The sequence below is a fragment of the Tribolium madens genome, unplaced genomic scaffold, assembly GCF_015345945.1.
Source record: "Tribolium madens isolate multiple individuals breed KSU strain unplaced genomic scaffold, Tmad_KSU_1.1 Scaffold_19;HRSCAF=116;Tcas5.2_LG9, whole genome shotgun sequence".
NCBI lineage: Eukaryota > Metazoa > Arthropoda > Insecta > Coleoptera > Tenebrionidae > Tribolium > Tribolium madens.
In genome coordinates, this window is record NW_025400983.1 from 7,074,628 (window position 1) to 7,094,181 (window position 19,554).

The 19,554-nt window shown below is 32.4% G+C and overlaps 5 protein-coding genes across 7 annotated transcripts in view; 2 read left to right on the top strand and 3 right to left on the bottom strand.

Annotated features, from left to right (window-relative positions):
* The window catches only part of LOC123012768 (hemocytin), a 24,901-nt gene extending 15,931 nt beyond the window's left edge, over positions 1-8,970 (bottom strand). Inside the window, exons 1-12 of the mRNA XM_044410892.1 lie at positions 8,814-8,970; positions 6,607-6,674; positions 6,327-6,512; positions 6,114-6,273; positions 5,937-6,064; positions 5,786-5,881; positions 5,538-5,729; positions 5,339-5,487; positions 4,810-5,289; positions 4,304-4,763; positions 1,186-1,812; positions 578-1,136 (exon numbers count right to left, since the gene is read on the bottom strand). Of these exons, the coding sequence (XP_044266827.1) occupies positions 578-1,136; positions 1,186-1,812; positions 4,304-4,763; positions 4,810-5,289; positions 5,339-5,487; positions 5,538-5,729; positions 5,786-5,881; positions 5,937-6,064; positions 6,114-6,273; positions 6,327-6,512; positions 6,607-6,674; positions 8,814-8,941 (3,233 nt within the window). The 5' untranslated portion in view covers positions 8,942-8,970. The remainder of the gene's footprint in view (positions 1-577; positions 1,137-1,185; positions 1,813-4,303; positions 4,764-4,809; positions 5,290-5,338; positions 5,488-5,537; positions 5,730-5,785; positions 5,882-5,936; positions 6,065-6,113; positions 6,274-6,326; positions 6,513-6,606; positions 6,675-8,813) is intronic.
* A 349-nt stretch (positions 8,971-9,319) lies between these two features.
* On the bottom strand, positions 9,320-10,693 carry LOC123015550 (glycoprotein-N-acetylgalactosamine 3-beta-galactosyltransferase 1-like). 2 transcript variants are annotated; one of them, XM_044415333.1, is made up of 3 exons: positions 9,735-10,693; positions 9,576-9,679; positions 9,320-9,523 (listed from the first exon to the last, which is right to left on the bottom strand). In XM_044415333.1, the coding sequence occupies exons 1-2, from the start codon at positions 10,596-10,598 to the stop codon at positions 9,587-9,589; spliced, it is 957 nt and encodes a 318-aa protein (XP_044271268.1). In that variant the 5' UTR covers positions 10,599-10,693; the 3' UTR covers positions 9,320-9,523; positions 9,576-9,586. The 2 variants fall into 2 exon arrangements, with proteins under 2 accessions (XP_044271268.1, XP_044271267.1); XM_044415332.1 differs by having other exon boundaries at positions 9,576-9,689; positions 9,735-10,691.
* Positions 10,694-10,732: 39 nt separating this feature from the next.
* Positions 10,733-12,500, top strand: LOC123015552. Its single transcript, XM_044415334.1, has 2 exons — positions 10,733-10,923; positions 10,973-12,500. The coding sequence occupies exon 2, from the start codon at positions 10,985-10,987 to the stop codon at positions 12,074-12,076; it is 1,092 nt and encodes a 363-aa protein (XP_044271269.1). The 5' UTR covers positions 10,733-10,923; positions 10,973-10,984; the 3' UTR covers positions 12,077-12,500.
* LOC123015553 (tumor protein p63-regulated gene 1-like protein) lies at positions 12,092-14,468 on the bottom strand. 2 transcript variants are annotated; one of them, XM_044415335.1, is made up of 6 exons: positions 14,181-14,468; positions 13,841-14,048; positions 13,616-13,792; positions 13,435-13,542; positions 12,542-12,675; positions 12,092-12,495 (listed from the first exon to the last, which is right to left on the bottom strand). In XM_044415335.1, exons 1-6 carry the CDS (start codon positions 14,386-14,388, stop codon positions 12,272-12,274), a joined length of 1,059 nt encoding a protein of 352 aa, XP_044271270.1. In that variant the 5' UTR covers positions 14,389-14,468; the 3' UTR covers positions 12,092-12,271. The 2 variants fall into 2 exon arrangements, with proteins under 2 accessions (XP_044271270.1, XP_044271271.1); XM_044415336.1 differs by lacking the exon at positions 13,435-13,542 and having other exon boundaries at positions 12,095-12,495.
* Positions 14,469-14,729: 261 nt separating this feature from the next.
* LOC123015554 (thyrostimulin alpha-2 subunit) lies at positions 14,730-17,388 on the top strand. Its single transcript, XM_044415338.1, has 4 exons — positions 14,730-14,913; positions 16,478-16,756; positions 16,809-16,918; positions 16,983-17,388. The coding sequence occupies exons 3-4, from the start codon at positions 16,810-16,812 to the stop codon at positions 17,240-17,242; spliced, it is 369 nt and encodes a 122-aa protein (XP_044271273.1). The 5' UTR covers positions 14,730-14,913; positions 16,478-16,756; position 16,809; the 3' UTR covers positions 17,243-17,388.
* Positions 17,389-19,554: the final 2,166 nt, after the last annotated feature.

The following is a 19,554-nucleotide window of genomic DNA, read 5'->3' on the forward strand; positions in this document are numbered from 1 at the left end:
TTTCTTTAAATTCATGTTGAAGGTGAAAAAAATATATTTTTCAAAAATCATAAAGGATCTTGTAAGACATTTATTCTAGTTTTTGACACTATTCTTATATTCTCTGTATGGTCATTGGTTGCTGAGGTATCGATGATCAAAGACAAAATGATCCTATTTCATTTAAAGTCAAATATCTCAGCGACAAATTGACGTGAAAAAAGCATACTAAAGGTGAACGAACATGCTATCCGGCCTATGCATTGACTTAATTAAAAAAATTCCCGACGTCCGTGGATCAAAAACAAAAACAAGAAAATTTAGATTTTTTTCTCACAATATTACTTAGGATTGCGTGGTAACCGTAGCACAATTTTTTTTTACCAAAAAATCTCAAAACTAGAAACTTAAAGCTTCATAACAGTTTTTTTTTTATCTAAATACGACCATTTATCACTGAGGTACTGCCTTTCAAAAATCACCAAAAAAATTAGGAAAAATTTTTGTTCCTTTAATTTTCTGGAGTAGTGTAAACCCACGTGAAAACGGTATTTTTTATTTTTCTTTTATTATAATATTCAAAATCTCATTTAGTTACCTTGTGGCTACATCAAAACACGTCCTTGTGCACGAATTCCCGCAAACTTGGTACTTTTGTCCTGCTGGACAATGCACTCCACATTCCCTCACACTGTCCCTCCACGATATTTTTACCCCTTGTCTCGAGCACTCCTCAGCATAGGCCGCCACAGTAGGGCACAAACATTTCGCAATTTTGAACTCACAAGAACACATATCATAGAGACAGTCCTGGTAGTAAGGCTCGGGGTCGACAATCCAATGACAAGGAGCAAAAAATTCGGATTTGAGCTTTTGGCAGTGCTTTTCGGCCGTTGGCTGGTTGTGAATATTGGAACTGCAAGGGTGGGATTTGAGGATATCAGGGATGTCGTTACATTTTTCACTCGTTTTCCATTTATTGGCGAATGGGATGACACTTTGTTCGATATCGTTTTCAGGGGTGAGAAAATCGTCTTTTTGGTTGTGGTTAAAAGTGCCACAGAGGCCTTTGGTTTTTTCCCGGAAGTTGGCAGGAATGTCGATGTAGGCACGGGTAACGCCGTCCCACCAAACCTGCACACCACTTGGGAGCTCAACTAGAAAAAAGAATTCGGAAAATTGCCCAAAAAATACGTTTTGTGAAACCTTGCAAAAATATCGACGAAACACTCCTAATCGTAACATTTCCGATTTGGTAGGGAATCCTCGTCACGTCTTGCCCATTTACAACAAKATCATGGTTTTGTTTGAGTTTAATAACCTGACCTTCAACCCTCAAAGTCACGGTTTTAGTACACGAAGGCAACCCTTCTGCCAGGGAAGCTGGCAAATTCATYGCCTGCGAAATAGCCCCAGAACATGCAACATTTTCCGCTTCGATCGAAAAAGAYTCAGTCTTGACCAAATAGTAAGAACACTGCCCCATAAAATCATATCTTTTGCCGTCAAAAGTGACATAATGGGGRTCACCAACTGCTGCACATCTGGAACCGCAAGACAACTGGGTGCAAACCCATTTGCCTTCGCTGCAAGTGCAAGTATTGCACTCTTTGGGAACTTCAGCTCCTGGGGGGAAYAGTTTGGTGCGGAGTCGACAAGGGCACTTGTCGCGAGTTATACACTTGTTTTCATGCAATACTGTTCCAGGGGGGCAGTAACACCCTTCAACGCAACCCTCTTTGTCGTCTTCGTGCTCGGATGTGGACCCGCAGACGGGTTGGCCGGTCAGGGGGGCGCAAGGTTTGTAGATTTTGCCTCCAGTGCATTGCATAGCTGGAATTTTTTAACACAGCGGTGTGATTTTTCCAAACAAGCATTTATATTTTTCAGAATAAAATTTTTGGTGAAAAATAAAGTACTATCAAAAATGTTATCACTTGTTGAAAAATTCCTTTTGTTTTTGAGTTCTGTATTTTTTTTTAACGCAACTACTATAAATAAATGGATAACTGTAGGTCATTTCTAGCCAGCTACTCAATTAATTTACAAAATTATTTAAAAAATAAGCCAATAAACTACCCATTTAACCACTACGAAAATTACATTGTCTTTGCTATTTTTGGACGTTTTAGCACGTTTTTCACCCAGAAACGCAGTAATTTAGTGACAATATTAAAAAACTACATTCAATTACGTCAAAGACAACATTATTTTTGTCTTTTTTTGAGCGTTTTATCACGTTTTTCAGCCAAAAACTCAATTATTTTGCAAAATTATTTTAAAAACAATCCGAAAAACAGACCGAAAATTGTATTTTTTTGTATACGTTCCCAAAAATAGCTATATGTATGTATAAAATAAGTATTTTTTGGATTTTATGGACTAAAACGTTTCCGTAAAATAACTATTTTTGGAAGCGAATACAAAAAAATAGGAGAACACGAACACATACCTAAAAAGTTCTTACGGACGATTTGTTCGAAAAAACTGTAATTTAGGTACTTGTAACAAAAATAACTATATTTATGCCATGTTTGTGTATTTTAGCACAGTTTTCAGCCAAAACATTAATTATTTTTCACAATTACTTCAAAAATAAGCGGAAGAATCATCCAATCAGACAGAAAGTTACTTTTTTGGTAGTTTCTAGCACACATTCACTGTGGTATTTTTGATATAGAAACGCAAYTAATTTGCGAAATTATGTGAAAACCATGCAATTAAGTTAACAATTAGGTACATAATTTTTGAGTGTTTTAATACAGTTTTTTAAACTAAAACGCAATTAGTTTGTTCAAAATAAGGCAAAAAATTATGAAATTAAGTCAAAAATTACATTGTTTTTGTCTTTATCTAGCATTTTAACACCTTTCACAGTCTAAAACACAATTATCTTACAAAATTACTTCAAAAATAAGCCGAAAAACCACCAGACGGAAAGTTACTTTTTTGCCATTTTTTAGCACACGGTTGCAACAAGAAACCCAGAAATTTACTAACATTACGTCAAAACTAAGCCGAAAACGACGTAAATACCATTACTTTTGCCTTTTTGCAGCGTTTTAGCACATTTTTCAGCCAAAAACTCAATTATTTTGGAAAGTAACTTGAATAATAACACCTTAAGTTAGACCGAAAATTATTTGTGCCATTTTTGAGGTAGAAACGCAACTAATTTGCGTAATTATGTCAAAACCATGCAATTAAGTTAACAATTACATAATTTTTGAGTGTTTTAATACAGTTTTTTAGGCTAAAACGCAATTATTTTGTAAAATTTTAACTCAAAATAAGGCGAAAAACTATGAAATTAAGTCAAAAATTACATTGTTTTTGTCTTTATCTAGCATTTTAACACCTTTCACAGTCTAAAACGCAATTATTTTACAAAATTACTTTATAAAATAAGCCGAAAAACCATCCAATCAGACGGAAAGTTACTTTTTTTATCATTTTCTACCACGGTTTCAACAAGAAATCCAGAAATTTATTAACATTACGTTAAAACTAAGCCGAAAACGATGCAAATACCTTCTTTTTTCAGCGTTTTAACACATTTTTCAGTCAAAAAGTCAATTATTTTGGAAAATTACTTAAAAAATAAATCGAAAAACACCTAATCACACCGAAAATTATTTATTTATTTGTGCCATTTTTCAGATAGAAACGCGAAATTATGGCAAAATCCTGCAATTAAGTTAACAATTACATAATTTTTAAGCGTTTTAATACAGTTTTTTAGGCTAAAACGCAATTATTTTGTAAAATTTTAGGTCAAAATAGGACAAAAAACTATGAAATTAAGTCAAAAATTACATTTATTCAATCCTCTATGTTAAAATTGAATTTTATCTACGCTTTTCTTCATGTTAAAATGAAATTTTAAAAATACATCCATTGTAGTATATCTGCRGTTGTTAGTTTCTAACGATCTTTGACATTAGATTTCATTGTTKAATTTTACTTTGACCTAAATAAATATCGACCAAATTGACTACAAAATTAGTGAGGATTAAATAAAATTTTATATTGTACACGACGATAAAATTTTCATTATCTTTTCGAGCATATTAGCGCAAATATTAGAGCAAATTGCTCTCAAAGATAAAATTCAATTTTATCGTCTTGTATAATATATAACTATGTTTTTGTCTTTATCTAGCATTTCAACACCTTTCACAGTCTAAAACGCAATTATTTTGCAAAATTCCGTAAAAAATAAGCYGAAAAAACACTCARTTATGTCGAAGATCACATTGTTATTGCCTTTTTTTGTTAAATATCRTMAAAAATAATGAAACAAATAATATAATAAATTACTCACGACAAGTGTTTTCATCCCTCCACGTTGCCAAATTGTTGACCCCCTTGTAGGCGCAAGCCCTCACATAGACATTCATAGTTTCGCAAGCACAGACTGAAGGGTCCTGATTTTTGCACCCGCAAAAGTCCCACCGACAGGCTTCCAGAAGAAGGTTAAYRTCCACAACTCCGTGRCAGGGGGTAAACCTTTGGTCATTTAACAATTTCTTGCAAAAGAGRGTAGCTTGRTGACTCTTGGAACCCTCAATTCCGTTATCCACACAAGTGTGTTCTTCTGAGGGAACGTCGTTACACTCTTCTTCCAAACTCTCTATTTTCCAACTTGAGGCAAAATTTGAGATTGTTTGCGGTTTGTGGCCATTTTTATTAATCAAATCGTTGGAGACATCGCCGTCAATGGTGCCACATAAGCCTTGAGTGCGGTTCCAGAGGCTTTCCGAGACTTCAACTTGGACCAATTGCTAGAGAAATATTTGAATGGGGGGGCCAAAAATTTCAAAAAATTACCATGCCATCCCACTTTATTTTTGAACCAACGGCATCCAAGGACACAATAATGTAATGAGCAGACATTTCAATTCGTAATCCCGGGAGTTGTCCAGGGATCGGGAGCCGTTTTTTCGAGGTGCCGAAAATAGGGCCTTCGGCCGACCTCCGCAAAATATACTCTTTCTTATCAAAATAAATTCGAATGATTCTGAAACAATCTAAAGGATTTTGATAACACTGTGGGTCATTTTGGACAACGACGCTAAAAGTGTTATCTGTGGAGTCTTGCACAAGAGTGTGAGCACATTTCGAGTCAAAACTGAAGACTTTTCCGTCAAATGTTTTATAATGAGTGCCTTGCCAAGTCACGCAAATCCCAGGTTCTGGTAATTTTTCTTGGACAAAAATTAGGTTTGCTTGTTGGTTGTAGGGACTAACTGTTGCAAATTTAAGTTCATTGGAAGTGTCATAATACTGTTTTCCTGACATTCCAAGATCCTAAAAATAAATCTTATGATTTTTAAATCCAAAACACGAAAAAAATTACATATGAGTGCCATCTTTGACCCGCTGGAATATAAGAAACATCAGGTAAGCCATTTACTGAAAGACTTTTTAAATTGAAGCCTGAATGATTTGACACTTGGTAATAATTGTGTGAGGAGGTTTGTCGTATTGTTCCTGAAACACCATCGGCTGAAATAAATTGAATTAATTTAGATCAATTACAAAAATTAAATTATTACGAAAAATGCATTGGGGGATTGGTTGTGGCTTAAACGTGGCTTCTTCGTACAAACAAGAATAAAGATATGAAGGGGTTGAGTCAAAATTCATTCCTTCAGGACAGTGCAAGGAGCAACTGAAACTTGTTTGGTCCCCGGAGCAGTTATAGCCCCCATTAAACAGGAGTTTGTGAGGGTCACAATTATCAGTCCCTGTTTATTATCAACAATCAGTTTAATTAACTAATTAAATTATAATTAATACATACTGTACTGGCATTGGGGCCCTCGAAAGTCTTGTGGACATTGGCACCGATTGAACGAAAGACAGTTGCCCCCATTTAGACATGGCGGATTACAAGTAGCTGCAATTTATTTAATTCTAATTAATTGTAATTTTGGTTTTAATTAATTATTTACGTTCGCAGTCGGGTAATTGTTTCCACTTGTCTTTATCGGGGACCCAAAAACCGTTTTTGCATGAAATGGTTGCAATGGCTGAACCATCCGGGAATTGGTGGCCGTGTAAACACGACACGGTACATGTCCTTAAAATAATTAAAGGTAATTAATTTGAATTTGGACTAATTGAATTACTTGTGTGAGCAGGAGCGGCGCGAGTTTGTGGGCAGTACTGGATAATTCATGCAGGGCCTCTCCTCGTATTCGCAGTACGGTCCTGAGAAATTTTCCGGGCATTGGCACTGATTTGGTGCCACACAAATGCCATTATTCTGGCATGGAGGGGCGCAAATCGCTGAAATTGCGTTTGAGTTATGTTTATCTTTTTTTTTTTTTTGATAAAATTACGTTGACAGGAAGGCACATATGGCCACATTCCTCCCTCGATTATCCACCGGCCATTTTCGCATGTGATAAATAGTTGTGTGGCGCCGTTAGGAAATTGATAAAGATTTTCGCAATCAGCGCGACAACCGCTGTATTGCGAGCAACGAATTCCTGCATTTTGAGGTTTGGGGGGTTCGGAATCGCATCCTGAAATAGAGTAAGGAAGTAATTAGGGAGATTAGGGTATCAGTCTGTGTTTGGGACCGCAATTTCCGGAATGATAAGGGCTAGTGCATTTTACCTCCGCGGAATTTCGAGCCAAAGTCCGGGGGGCGGGCGGGGGCGGTTTTCGTCTTGGTCTTCACACCGCTGAAAATTTTTTGATTAAAAAAATATTTGGCTGTGGTTAATAAAATTTTATATTTTAAGTATAAATTATTGAAATTGAAGGGTTACTTTATAGCTCTTTCTATTTTTTATGTATGAAAAAYGTTTGAAGTTGATTGATTCTAGAAATAATTGTTATTGAATTTTTCCAATGTGTGCAACAACGATCTCCAATCAACAATTTCTTTTTGGTCGTTTTATTAAGCATTGAAGTCCCTAAAAATAAATACAAAAGAAGGAAATTGGAAGAAATTGATGTTGGAATCAGGCATGGGCTTAACAACTAAGATAAAAGTACACAAATAAAGCAATACCTAGTTATTTCTTTATTTTGATTATTTTAACTTTTTTATTGAATTCTAAATACATCGCTCTTATTAATCTTTTAATGAACAAAATGTGTGGAACCAAGCAGTTTTTAACGGAAAATAATAATAATTAATAAAAATTAAAATGTTATAAAAATGTGATTTTTTTTTTAAAGAAAATTTTATTTTTTTTTAGTTGAGGTTATTTTGTTAATAAATGGCAACATTATACAACCTGGATTATGAAAAATGTCCCAACTCCAGTATTTTGAAAGATATAACAAAACTTTTTTGTACAAAGTTGCATAGTTTATTGTTATCTATTCTTTGGGATAGATGCTCAATGAAAGCTGCTTCGTGTTTTACCGAAAGTGACATCACTTTCATCATAATTTTTGGATTCCTGGTTAAATTGTCTTTCAACAAGCTCACTATTTATTATTTATTACCCTTTTGATAACAAAAAACTGTTAAGTAGTATGATAATATCTTTAAAATTATTGAAGTTGTGGTTTGGAGCGTTTTTTATAATCCAGTGCGTTTGAATTTTTTTTTTTCAAATTTCATAAATAATTAAAATTAAAAGTTTTACAAAACTCAAAAAAAAAACAAAAAATGTCCACTTTTTTATAGTACATACTTTATTATTCATCAATTAGTTCTTTAATAAATAAATAGTTTAAAGAAATAATGTTTGGTTCCTACTATCCTTTGTTATTTATGCTACTAAAATATTCCGTTTAGTAAATTCCTCAGTCTACACGTTTTTTATCATAAAACATATTTTTTTTAATTGTGAATTGTATTATAATACGTTTCCTAGTTGTATTGCTATTGCCCCTTTTTCATTCTAATAGATTTTGTTTTTAAGAAATTTTTTTTGGTTTTTCTTTCCAGTGTTTTAGATTTAAATTAAAATATTGTTTGTTTTATTTAATACTAGTAAGAAGAGTTTGCATTTTCACCTTTTTTTTAATTTTAGAGATTTCCTAAATAAATTTGACCTTTTGTTTCATTAATGTTTTTACTACTTAATAACTAATATTTTTTTTAATTAAACATTCAAGTAAATTGGAAGGAAATTAAAACTAATTTTAGGATAAAATTAAGAGAAAATGAGTTTTATAAAGATAGGATTAACTGTGGACAATTTTGGAGGATCTTAACGCCATTCAAGATTCGCTTGACTAATATTTTTTACTGTAATATTGTTAGTTGTTTATTGTCTCAAAAGACTAATTATACGTAAAAAAAATTCTTAAATACAATCGTGGATTCCTCTAGGATAGGAAGCTATTGACATAATAGATTATGTATTTAAGTTTTTTACTTTATAATATACCTAAGAGGTTTAGAAGAGTTTTTTGTCATATTTCACTAATGTTTTTCCATTATTACTTTTTGCCGTTTATAAAAAATATAAAATAAAATACAAGAACATTAAAACTAATTTAAGGTTAAATATAAGACCAAAGAAGTTAATTAACACACATAGTAGGGGACTAGGAGTAGAATTCAATCCTTTTTCATAAACTATTTATATTATTTTAATTATTTATATTTATTTTATTTATTTTTTAAATATTTTAAATTAAAGTAGGTACTTAGCTTAAACTTAGTGTTATTATTGCGTTAGAGTAGTTTTTATTAACGCTTCTATTGCCTCTGACAGTATAATAAATTTCGAGTTACATTTTTTTAAGTAGTAAAAGTAATATAAAAACATCTTTTGATCCTTGTGTATTTTTATACTAGTCTGGCGCATCCACCAAAGTGATTTTCTTGGTAATAGCTAATAATGAAAAACACTTACCTTTTGACAGAGTGAGGACTGGGCGACGSACTCATGCCATATTTTGCATGCAAATATCGTGGTAACTCTAATTTAACCAAGTTTGGGAACACCAAAATAAACAACAGAAGGCACGAAAGCCTTTCCATTTTCAAACTCACAAACTACTAACATCCAAACTTCATACTCGAATGAATTTATAGTGAACCAAATTCGCAATTTATCAATCCCACGAAGAGCTAAGCTAGTACCCCCAACAGCTTTAACAAAACACGTGCCTGCATCAGATGCAGATATTTCCCGTCTGCTTGACTAAAATTGTGGAACATTTTATGGTAGGTAGGTGGATTAGAGGAAGTGGAAATGAATATCAAAAAATTCAAGTTTAGAGAACTTGATAAAATACGTGTCAAGGCAAGTTTTAAATTTGGGTCGCAAAAATGATAAAAACTGCATGGGAAGACCAGACGCCGTTTCGACGAACTCTTATCATTTATCAGTCTGATTTAGGGAAATGAAACGCGCAAAATGTTTAAAATCTTTTATTCAAAAAATACAAAAATATAATTGGACGGATTATCACAACCTCAGTTATAATCGAAATACTCTTCGCGTTTCATGTGTTTAGCAAAGGAAGTGGGGTCGTCGACGATGTTTTCCCAGATTTTGTAATACTGATCGGGGGAGATGTTCTCCGAGATGTCGCGGTCCCTCAGGAAGCTTTTCCAAATCTGAGAACACAATTCCAATTGAAAAAATAATTCAACCCACAAAAACACAAACCTGGTCGTCTTCTATTGTTTTGAGGGGCGCCTTGTTCCCAAACTCGCCATAATGAAACAATTGAAGCGTGTATAATATGTAGTAATAAGTGTACATCTTGTCACCTTCAATTGACTACAATTTTTTATCAGTTGTTACATACACAATTTTTCAACTCACTTGAAAAGCCACAGTATGTGGGCTGCAACACCGATGCGGAAAAACACTCAATTTTTGATTTCTCTCCGGGAAAAAGACATGATGGAGATTATATGGGTGAAACGTTGATAACCCATTTGAGTCCCTAGTATCAACTGGGGTTATATTAAGTGATAAAAGACTTTTACCTAAATAATAGTCTTCTTGATTTCTATATGTTCGAACTTGTGTGCAAGAATTTTTATCACTGAATTTTTGTTTAAAGCTATGGACAGTTCCTCGACTTAGGACATACCCAGCTTGGCCCATATTATACTCAGTGCTCCAAAATTGTACAGCGTGGCCCAAATAATATTTATCCTGGGGGTCAAGCCCACTTAAAAATAATCTCAAATTTTCCACCAACACAAAAGTGTAATCGTAAACGACTAAAATCCACTTAAATTCTTCAGGTAGTGTTTTTAACAATTCACAAAGTAAGGCCCAAGATGACTCCTGTCCATTTTTCTTAATAGTTGGAATTTTTTTACGTTCCGTTGTTAAGTTTAAAAATTGTAGTTGATTGCAACTGCGCCCCCATGTCGCCCTGACGGCATCTGCATTTTTAGGGGTTTTCACTAAAATTACACACAAAACTGAAATCCTCTCATGAAGATATTGTGATTCCAAGTGGAATGACTTATTGCTGTATCGTAAAACATCAAATGAGATCGGTCGACGGCCTAATTTTGTTCTTTCAAACCATTTCTGGTATTTTGTCAAGTCAAAGACTCTTGGTTCTGGGGGCCCCGATTTCGGGATTTGATTGATCCTAAGTATCACAGCAACAAAAACACCGAGAAAAATACCAATTAGAAATGACGCGCGTTTAAAAAAACGACACATTTTTTGTTTACATTTTTTGTAAATAATTTAATATAACCTAAAATTGTCAACAAGTCTGTTTAGTTGGTGAAAGCGCCACTTGTGGCGCTGCTTACCGTATACAATTTGAACTCAAACATTAATTATTATGTATACTTAAGTTTAATTTTGCTAAATTTACAACAACAAAAATTAAATCATCAATAACGCCCCAAATTATTAAAAAAAAAACAAGTTAATTCTAACAAATAATGCAACAATCTGCGCACACCTAGGTTGGCAATGCTGATTATAAATTCAAATGTCAAATTTTTGAGCTGGGCATTTTTAAATTGAAAAAATTTTGGTACTTACCGGTAAAAAAACGGTTTATTTAATTAATCTTTACCTTTTAGTATACTTTTCCGATGTGGAACGAAAGTTCTTCCGGTTTTGGTGAAGAGTCCCCGATTCTCTTCAAGCCGGTGAAAAAATTGAGTCAAGTACCTAATACTTACATATTTCTCGAAGACGTTCATAAAAAACTGTTACTCCATTTGAAGAAATCACGACTGATGTCGCAAGACACCTTAAAATCGTATTTGGAGCAAATTAAAACRATGGATCCTCACGACTGCAAAAGCAAATGGTTAGTGATGAAAATCAAAGGTCTATTGAAGTTCATTTTGAAAAGACGTTGCGATTTTCAAAAATCGATAGTGAAGGGTGAGATTACAATTTATGAGAAATCGATTTCAAGCGATATTTTTACTGAAACGTTCCGAGACACAAAGTGTAGTCAAGCAAACAGCGRTATGTCCATCCAAATGCCTTCATATTTACTTTCAAACAATAATTTTCTCACTCCTGAGAAATTTAATGTGAACATGGAGATTGAAAATAGTTACGATTTTTCGCAAGACATGTTTTCGGAAAAGCTGGGGCCTTTGCACAACCTTTCCCAGGAGAATTACAACATATTCAAAAACGTTATTTTTGCGGATGCTTACAAAGAAGAGCAAGTGATAAAAATGGCGTCTATGGTAAATAAAATTGACGATGTATTCCAAGTTCACGAGCATTTGGAAGAAAATTACAATTCTCTGATCACATTAACACAAAATATGAGCGATTCTGGAGTCTTGGAGACTGGAATGGAAAAAATGAGTGAGGAAAGTTTTGAAGTTGGGGTTAACATATTTGACAACTTAACTGTGACTAATGACGAGTTGAAAAGAGATTTTGAGAAAGAACTTAAAATTATATCGAGCTGGATTTCGGAAATTACTTACAATTTGAAGCATTTGAGAGTAAATGAGAGTCCTGTCACGATAGATTCTAAAGAAAACGCTCAAGTGTTGAATGAGAGTAGTAATAGTGTTGGAAGTTTAAAAATAAAGCCGTACTATAGTGACGAAAACTTTAAGATTATAAGAGAAGCTTGTTGTACCTTTAAGGAGAATCTTAAAAAATCGCAAGAAAACGCCATTTTAAAAGAATTGCTTGACCTTTCATCTTAAGTATTTTTAGCATTAATTTAAGTAGAATAAAACCTATTTTTTCCATAGTTTATTTAGACGATAAATAGGCCAATAATAACAATACTTTTCAAATAGTATATACAGACGTGTAAACAACAGTTGGTGCATTTAATATTGCGAGAATAATCAGATCGTAAAATTGTGCGCGTAAGAGATAAAATATCCGATATCACATTAAAAACTGAATTTGCCTCTAACTTTAAAAAACCCCAATGAATTCCGATTGTGTATAACAGATCCAATTCCCACATAACTATTCAAAATTATATCCCGTTCTTGTATAATGCAAGGCTCCTGATTCGGTTCATTATTTCTCGGTAAGTCGGCAATAGCTTTTGAGATCTTTTCGATAAAGGAGTCTAACGAGTAGAGATTTTTTAGTTTTTCATCGACGCAGTCTGGAATTAAAAAATAAATGGAAGCCAAAAATGTCAATTTCTCTACCTTTGTGGAAAAATAGAGGGTGAAAGGTGAAAGTGCAGAAGGGGACATCTTCGTTAAACGGGTTCCAGTAGACGCCTAGGTTTTCAGGCTTGTTTTTGTTCCAAAGCAAACGGACACCCTTCATGTGGCGGTTTCTGCCAAATATAATTTTTCACTTTATCACTCGATTATTTTCAAAAAATTATGAAATAAAGAACAAATGCTTTTGTTATTTTTTTTTCTAATAACTGTCCACGAGCAACACATAGTATGAAAATAATCACTTTCTACACGTTATAATCTCATGATTTAGCTGACATTCATATACAGGGTGCGGCAGAACTCGCGCCCCAGAGAAAAATGCCATGTAAGGTAAGATACCAGGAACACGGGAAAACGTTGAAAAATTCTGTCTATAAAAATTTCGAAGTTATGAGAGTTTTAATTTTGCACATTGATTCTATTTATTTCTGTTGAAAAAATAATTTTCCAAGTTTTTTGCTACAGGCTATTAGAAGAGGAAACAAGGAAACTGTATCCTAAAATGTAACTCTGTTTTTTCCTGGTATCTTATCTTACTTGAAATTTTTCTCTGAGGCGCGAGTTCTGACACAGTCTGTATGCATTTTATTTTACTGTTAAGATCTTTAGTCTTTATTTAATCTTTTGTTACCTCAAAACCTATTTTTTTTAGGAACTTTTTTTTTGAATACCTTGATTTTTATTTTATTGATTTCATCTTAAACGTTGATTAATTATTCTGAGGTCAATATTCATAGAGGTTTAAAGTTTTTTCATAAGATTAACCAACCTGTCTTATCTCTAAATCCTAAATATGCAATTAATATTTTTCGAACTTGTATAGTGACATCAAAAAGTTATTAAAAATAAATCATGCATGTTTAAAACTATACCTAGGTTGATAAAAGTTACTCATCGGCTTGCTGTTGCCTTTTGACCATTTGGCAAATAGGCAAGTCTCCAAAACATTGGATAATCCATCAACAAATCCATTCATTTGGCTGGCATTAATAATCAATCACAATTTTAGTTGTAAATTTTCGCACTTATTAATTAAGAGGACAAAACACTTACGGTATTAGTGACGCACTTGGATAGGTCAACTCGCCATAAATGACTTCATCAATTAACTCTAATGGTAGTTTTTTGTACCCCAGTCTTTTCAAAGCAATAAAGTCATATTTACAAACAACGAGAGTCTTAGGTGTCAGTAGAACAAGTCTTTCTTTATCTGAATTCCAGTGACTAATCCTACGATTTTTTGTAATTATTTTGGGTTGAAGTTATTTGGGGGCATACTGTGTGAGTAGGAAAGCTTCGACCAAAGGCCCATCTGCTTCTTCATCAAGGAACTGTTCCTTACACTCGCCCAAAGCCCTCGCTAGCACACTTTCGCGAAAAGTAAAGTAATTGTTGGGATTTTCGGTGATGGAGATTGCTTGTTGGATGGTATTTTCTTTGGTTGGTGTGGGTGCTTTGGGATTCTTACACCAAATACTTGCAGTGACTGAAATTTCAGTGTTAGGAAAAGTACGGCGAAGTCAAATCACACGTACTAAAACTACATGTGGAAGGGCACAATATGAGACCGGTGTTAAGGGACATATTCCGTATGGATTATCAACCATATTACACTTACTTTTATTTGGTATTGATGTGAGGGGTGATATGAAATTCGAGCTCCAATAATTATCACTTTTGTTTGGCGGGGGTGAGTCTTTATCGGGTTTATCAGGAGATTCCGGTTTTATCTGCTTATCATTGTTTAATTTGTTTTCGGGATTTATTGTTAACGTTCCACCTTTGAATTCGTGCAGCAATTCCTCTTCGAGGCTATCCTCGATCATTATTTAAACAATTTTTATCAAGATTCGAACAGAAAATGGATTTTTGTTTACATGAGAGATCAGCTGATCACAAATGTCAAATTTGTGACATAACGTAACCTACACCAAGGTCACTCCGAAAATGTTGCAGCAAGCACAGGGAATATTTACTTAATTCAATTTAAAATACTTATTTTGCTATACGTTTGACTTGATTACAATAGCGTTTTTTTAATAGTACCAAATATTAAATCAAAATTTTTTATGAAGTCGAAATGGGGGAGGCCATGGTAAGCCGAAATCGGGCAATTTGATTGGTTGTTTTGGATGTAACTGGTGTAAATCCCCCGCTTTTGTTTATTTTCCAAGGGCCACTATTACAAGTTTAAAAGTTCCATAGTGAAGTGTTTTGCATAAATATTGCAAAAGGTGTGAATTTGTTTGGTTTTTTATAATGCAAAGTGGAAATGTTTGTTTTTATTTCTTTTTTCTTCGATTTCGAATGGAAATTTGAAACATTTGCGTTCAACGGTTTTGAGGCGCAATGTAAGTAGCCATTTTAAGACTAGTTTAATGTAACCACCTGATGTAAGGTTAAGAAACCTACAACATGTAAATGCATAAAAATTTAGGAAACTTTAAGTCAAAACTTTTCAAAACAATGAAAAGTCTACAGTTTCAACAAGTTTTGGGCATTTTTTCTTGTTATTTTGTAACTTTTAAACTTGCTTTTAAATCTCCATTTTAATTTCAATTTTCCTCTTATTAACCTTAAATTTGATATCTCGAATAATTTTTATTGTTTATTTTGTAATGAATTTAAAGATTGCTTTTATCTATTATAAAGAAGTTTTTTAGCGTCTACTAGATAATGTAGGTATGATCTAATTATGTGACAGTGTGTCTCTTTTTCATATTAATGTGCATCAAGTATGTTGTAGAAGTCTAAATGCATCTTTAATTTAAAGGTCGATTCACACAAACAGTGTCATTGTCATTCAGAACAAATGTAATCACATCAATAATAACAAAAATCTTTATGTTTTCCACCCTATGTTAATTACGTTGTTAATTTTAATTATTTTTTGCTAGTTCATTGAATAAAAAGTATGGAACCAAACGTTTTTTGGTTAAACTATTTATTTTTTGAAAAAACTATTTGATGAGTGATAAAGTACTATAAAAATGTGATGATTTAACAAGAAAAAAATTGTTCGAAATTTCCTTTTGTTTTTGAGTTCTACAAAAAACAATATTTTTTTAAATGGCAACCCACTACAAAATCATTTTTCTCATAAAAGCTATACTCTAAGGATTACAACTATCTGCTTTATATTTAATTTTTTTTTTTTAATTTTTAGGGAAGGTTGTTTGAATTTTCGCATGGTTGCCACCTTGAAATGATCCCATTCAACGACTACTCGATGCACATTAATATGAAAACGATTATATTCATCAGCAGACACAAGAAATTACAGGGTGTCTCAAAAATAAAGCATCTCAAGTTAGAGCGTCGTAGGAGATCTTACCAGGAGCGTTAAATGAGTACCTGTATATCAAAATCATGTCAGTTTTTTCATCATTTATTTATATTTAAGTCAAGAGAAAAAAAGTTTAATTAATGACACTGTCAGATTTAAGAATGACGTATCAAGAACCACTTTGATTTAAATTTAATAATCTAAATTTTTCAAACAAAAGCCAAAATGTATTTTRAGTTGTGTCTGAAAATCGGTTAAGGTCTTTATTATAAGTGACTCACTCTGTATTATTTCAAAATCACAATATAGAATATAGAATATAACAACATAGGTCATTGTGAAAAAGAGGCATTAATTAAGTTTGGAAYAATTTGGGCCTGTGATTGTGGATAAAACGTTATATTGCAGTCGTGTGTTAGTCGCATTTTATCGACTTAAGAAAATTAACCRCTCGAACTGTTACCGTTAAACATTCTTGGGTGGATAAAACACACTTTTACAATAAATAACTATTTGCGGCCAATATAACCTTTTACTTATCATTATTTATTAAAATTTTTCAATTTTAATAATTCACTTTTAATATTAATTACACCTGGAAATCATTTTAAGCGCGTAGGTGTTTACAGCATTCATATGCAAAAATCCTTTTTGCGCCATATAATCCCTCACGGATCATTTAGTTTCCGGGACAGAGCGATTCATCCTTGGATGAACGCTTTAAAAAACACGAAATAATTGTCACAAATATTTTATTCATTCTTCGAAGAAGTACGTCATCATTACGGGGGTGTATGTAGTGTTGAAATAGTGGGGGTAGAAGCAAGATAGAAAGCATTACAACGGTGTTTCATCCCTTCATTCCAAGTCTCGACGCTGACGCCGTAGCATCGACGGCGTTCCACCAGGTGGGTGCGAAACTTAATTATTCAAATTCTTAATCAAATTGGATTTTTTCAGGATGCTGGCATGCTGGCTTCTCTTCACTCTTCTGTCACTTTCGGACGCTTTTATGGTGAAGGCTGTAAACGCTCGCGACGCTTGGCAAAAGCCCGGATGTCACAAAGTCGGTAAGTGGAAGGAAGTTTGAAAATYTTGGGTTGAATTAATGAACTTTTAATTTTAATGTCTCAGGGCATACTAGAAAGATTAGCATTCCCGAATGCGTGGAATTTCATATGACGACGAACGCCTGTCGAGGTTTTTGCGAAAGTTGGGCGGTACCGTCAGGACCTAAAGCCACTCCAACGCAACCTGTTACTTCCGTTGGACAATGTTGTAATATAATGGAGACGGAACCTGTTGAAGCTCGAGTTTTATGCGTGGATGGTGTTCGAACGCTAACTTTTAAATCGGCCGTTAGCTGCTCTTGTTATCACTGTAAGAAGGATTAAATGGATTGGACGCAAGGGAGGCTTGATGATGTTTCTAGAGTTTAATTATGTAAATGTTTATGTACATTTAATATAGATTATTATTGTAAATATTCTACTGACTGACTGAATTGTAAACTAACTTCATTAAATGTTACTTTCTACAAGGTTGTGATTTCTTTATAAATAAAAAAGTATCGAAACGGTGAAGGGTTTGCTAAGTTGATTTGCTAATTCAATATTTTTACGAAAATTTGTTTTCGTAATTTTTTTAGATTTGTCGGTTTTTTAGAATCGTGTGGTCTTTAATTTTTTTTTACTATTATTTAAAGCGCGAGCTGTTTTCTATTTTTTGAAAACGGTGTTGTATTTAGAATTTATTTTGGGCGTTAATTCCAAAATACAGAGAATCAAGTTACTTATTCTTAAATAGGTAATTACTTTTTTATTTTTTACAAGCCTTTTCTCAAAGAAAGATTTAAGATTTTTAGCAGCTTAAGAATAGAGAACAAAAAAAAATTAATTAAAAAAAGCTTGTTTAAGAAAAGCAAAGTAAATTTGTTAATTACTATTACTAAAATTATGCTTTCAAGAATTGAAAGACATTTTTCAGTGTTTTTTCAAAGAATCGCAATTTTTAGAAATGATTTTTAAATAAACATAGCTAACCTACTTTTGACAATGCGAAATCGAAAACTGTCCGTCAGTTGATTCCAAACCTTTGATTTTTTAATATTTGTAAAATAAATACATACATGTTACATACATGTTGATGCTCAAAAATCTTTCCAAAATTTTCTTAAATTTCTTGAATTTTTGACTAAAAATTAAATGTTAATCATTTACTTTTACCAATAACTGGTCTAACGCTTCCATATACCGTGCGATCAAAAAAAAAAAATAAATTAGAGTGGGCGGTGATGATTAAACTCCTTCAGATGGCAATCCTAATTTTTGACATCAAATGTCAGCGGAAACTTTGACAAGTTTACGTTTTATTCGTTTTGAGTGAACTAATGTTCACTTTGGAGCAGAAAATTTTGATTGCTGTACAAGAGGAAAACGGTTGATGGTCATTTTCATCACTTTCAGTTTGTGTGTGTTTGCCAACTGTAGAATTTAATCGACGCCTACTCTAATTTATTTTTTTATTTTATCGCACGGTATTTATTGGCAAAAAAAGTAGTGATAAGTCAAAAAAAATTGTACAAAGTTTCCAAAAAAAGAAAAATTTTAAATTTCCTGATTTGTTTTCTATAATTAAATGTACTTTTGTAAAAATCCTTTTAGTTAATATTTTATTCGAATTTTACTCTAAAAAATCAAACTTTGAACTAACAATCAAAACACACATTTTATGATTTTGCTCAAACTAAAGAGATTTTTATTTTTCTCTTAATTTTTTTAAAATTGTAGTGTATTTAGAATTAGACATTAATTTTGAAATTTACAGAAACAATTTTAACAAAATTCTGTTTATCATAAAGTTAGTTTTGTAGAAATTTAAGAATATTGAAGTGTTCGCAACTTATTCTACCATTGTTGAGAAATTTTCAGGGAAGTTGTGGATTAAGTAAAGAAGACTGAAAATAAAATGCTAAATTGACCGGTTTCTAATTAAAAACCGTTTGTTTATGAAAAGAATGATCTTTGTGACAGTAACGATGTTAATTATTAAGCTAAAAAACGCTTTGAAAAATGTTTTTTATTTTGTCATTAACCTTTGATCCGCAATTTTGTAAATGATTGTATTTGTAAATGAACACGAATCTTAAACTTCTTTTTAACAATTTCCAAACAAAATAATGAAAAAAATATTTTTGTTTCTAAACTGTTTTGTTTTTTTTTATACTTAATTTTTGTACCTAACACAAATAAATTGCTCGTTTTTTATTTTAAATTAATTTTTAGTCTTATTCTCTAATTTCAAATTAGGTTGAATAGGAAAGTGCTAAAAAAAAACACTCGGTAACAGTCGAATCTTTTAAAAATTTGGGGACAATTTTTTCAGTCCCGTTATTAATTAATAAATATTAAAAATTAATAAATATTAAAACAGATTTTATACTCTTTTCCAACGCTAATATGTATTTTATACCGTTTTTATGGTGCTTTTTATGCCGTTTTTGTAAAAAAAAAATACTTAAAATGGAAGCAAATTACAAAAATAATGTTTATTAATTTTTTCTATAATTTTTTTATATCACTTAAAATATTTTGTTTTACTATGATTAATATTGACTAATTATGAGTATTAACTAATAGGTAATAGAGTTATATCAGTATGATTATCATAAGCCAAAAAATTAAATGCTAGAAGGGTTTTAAAACAT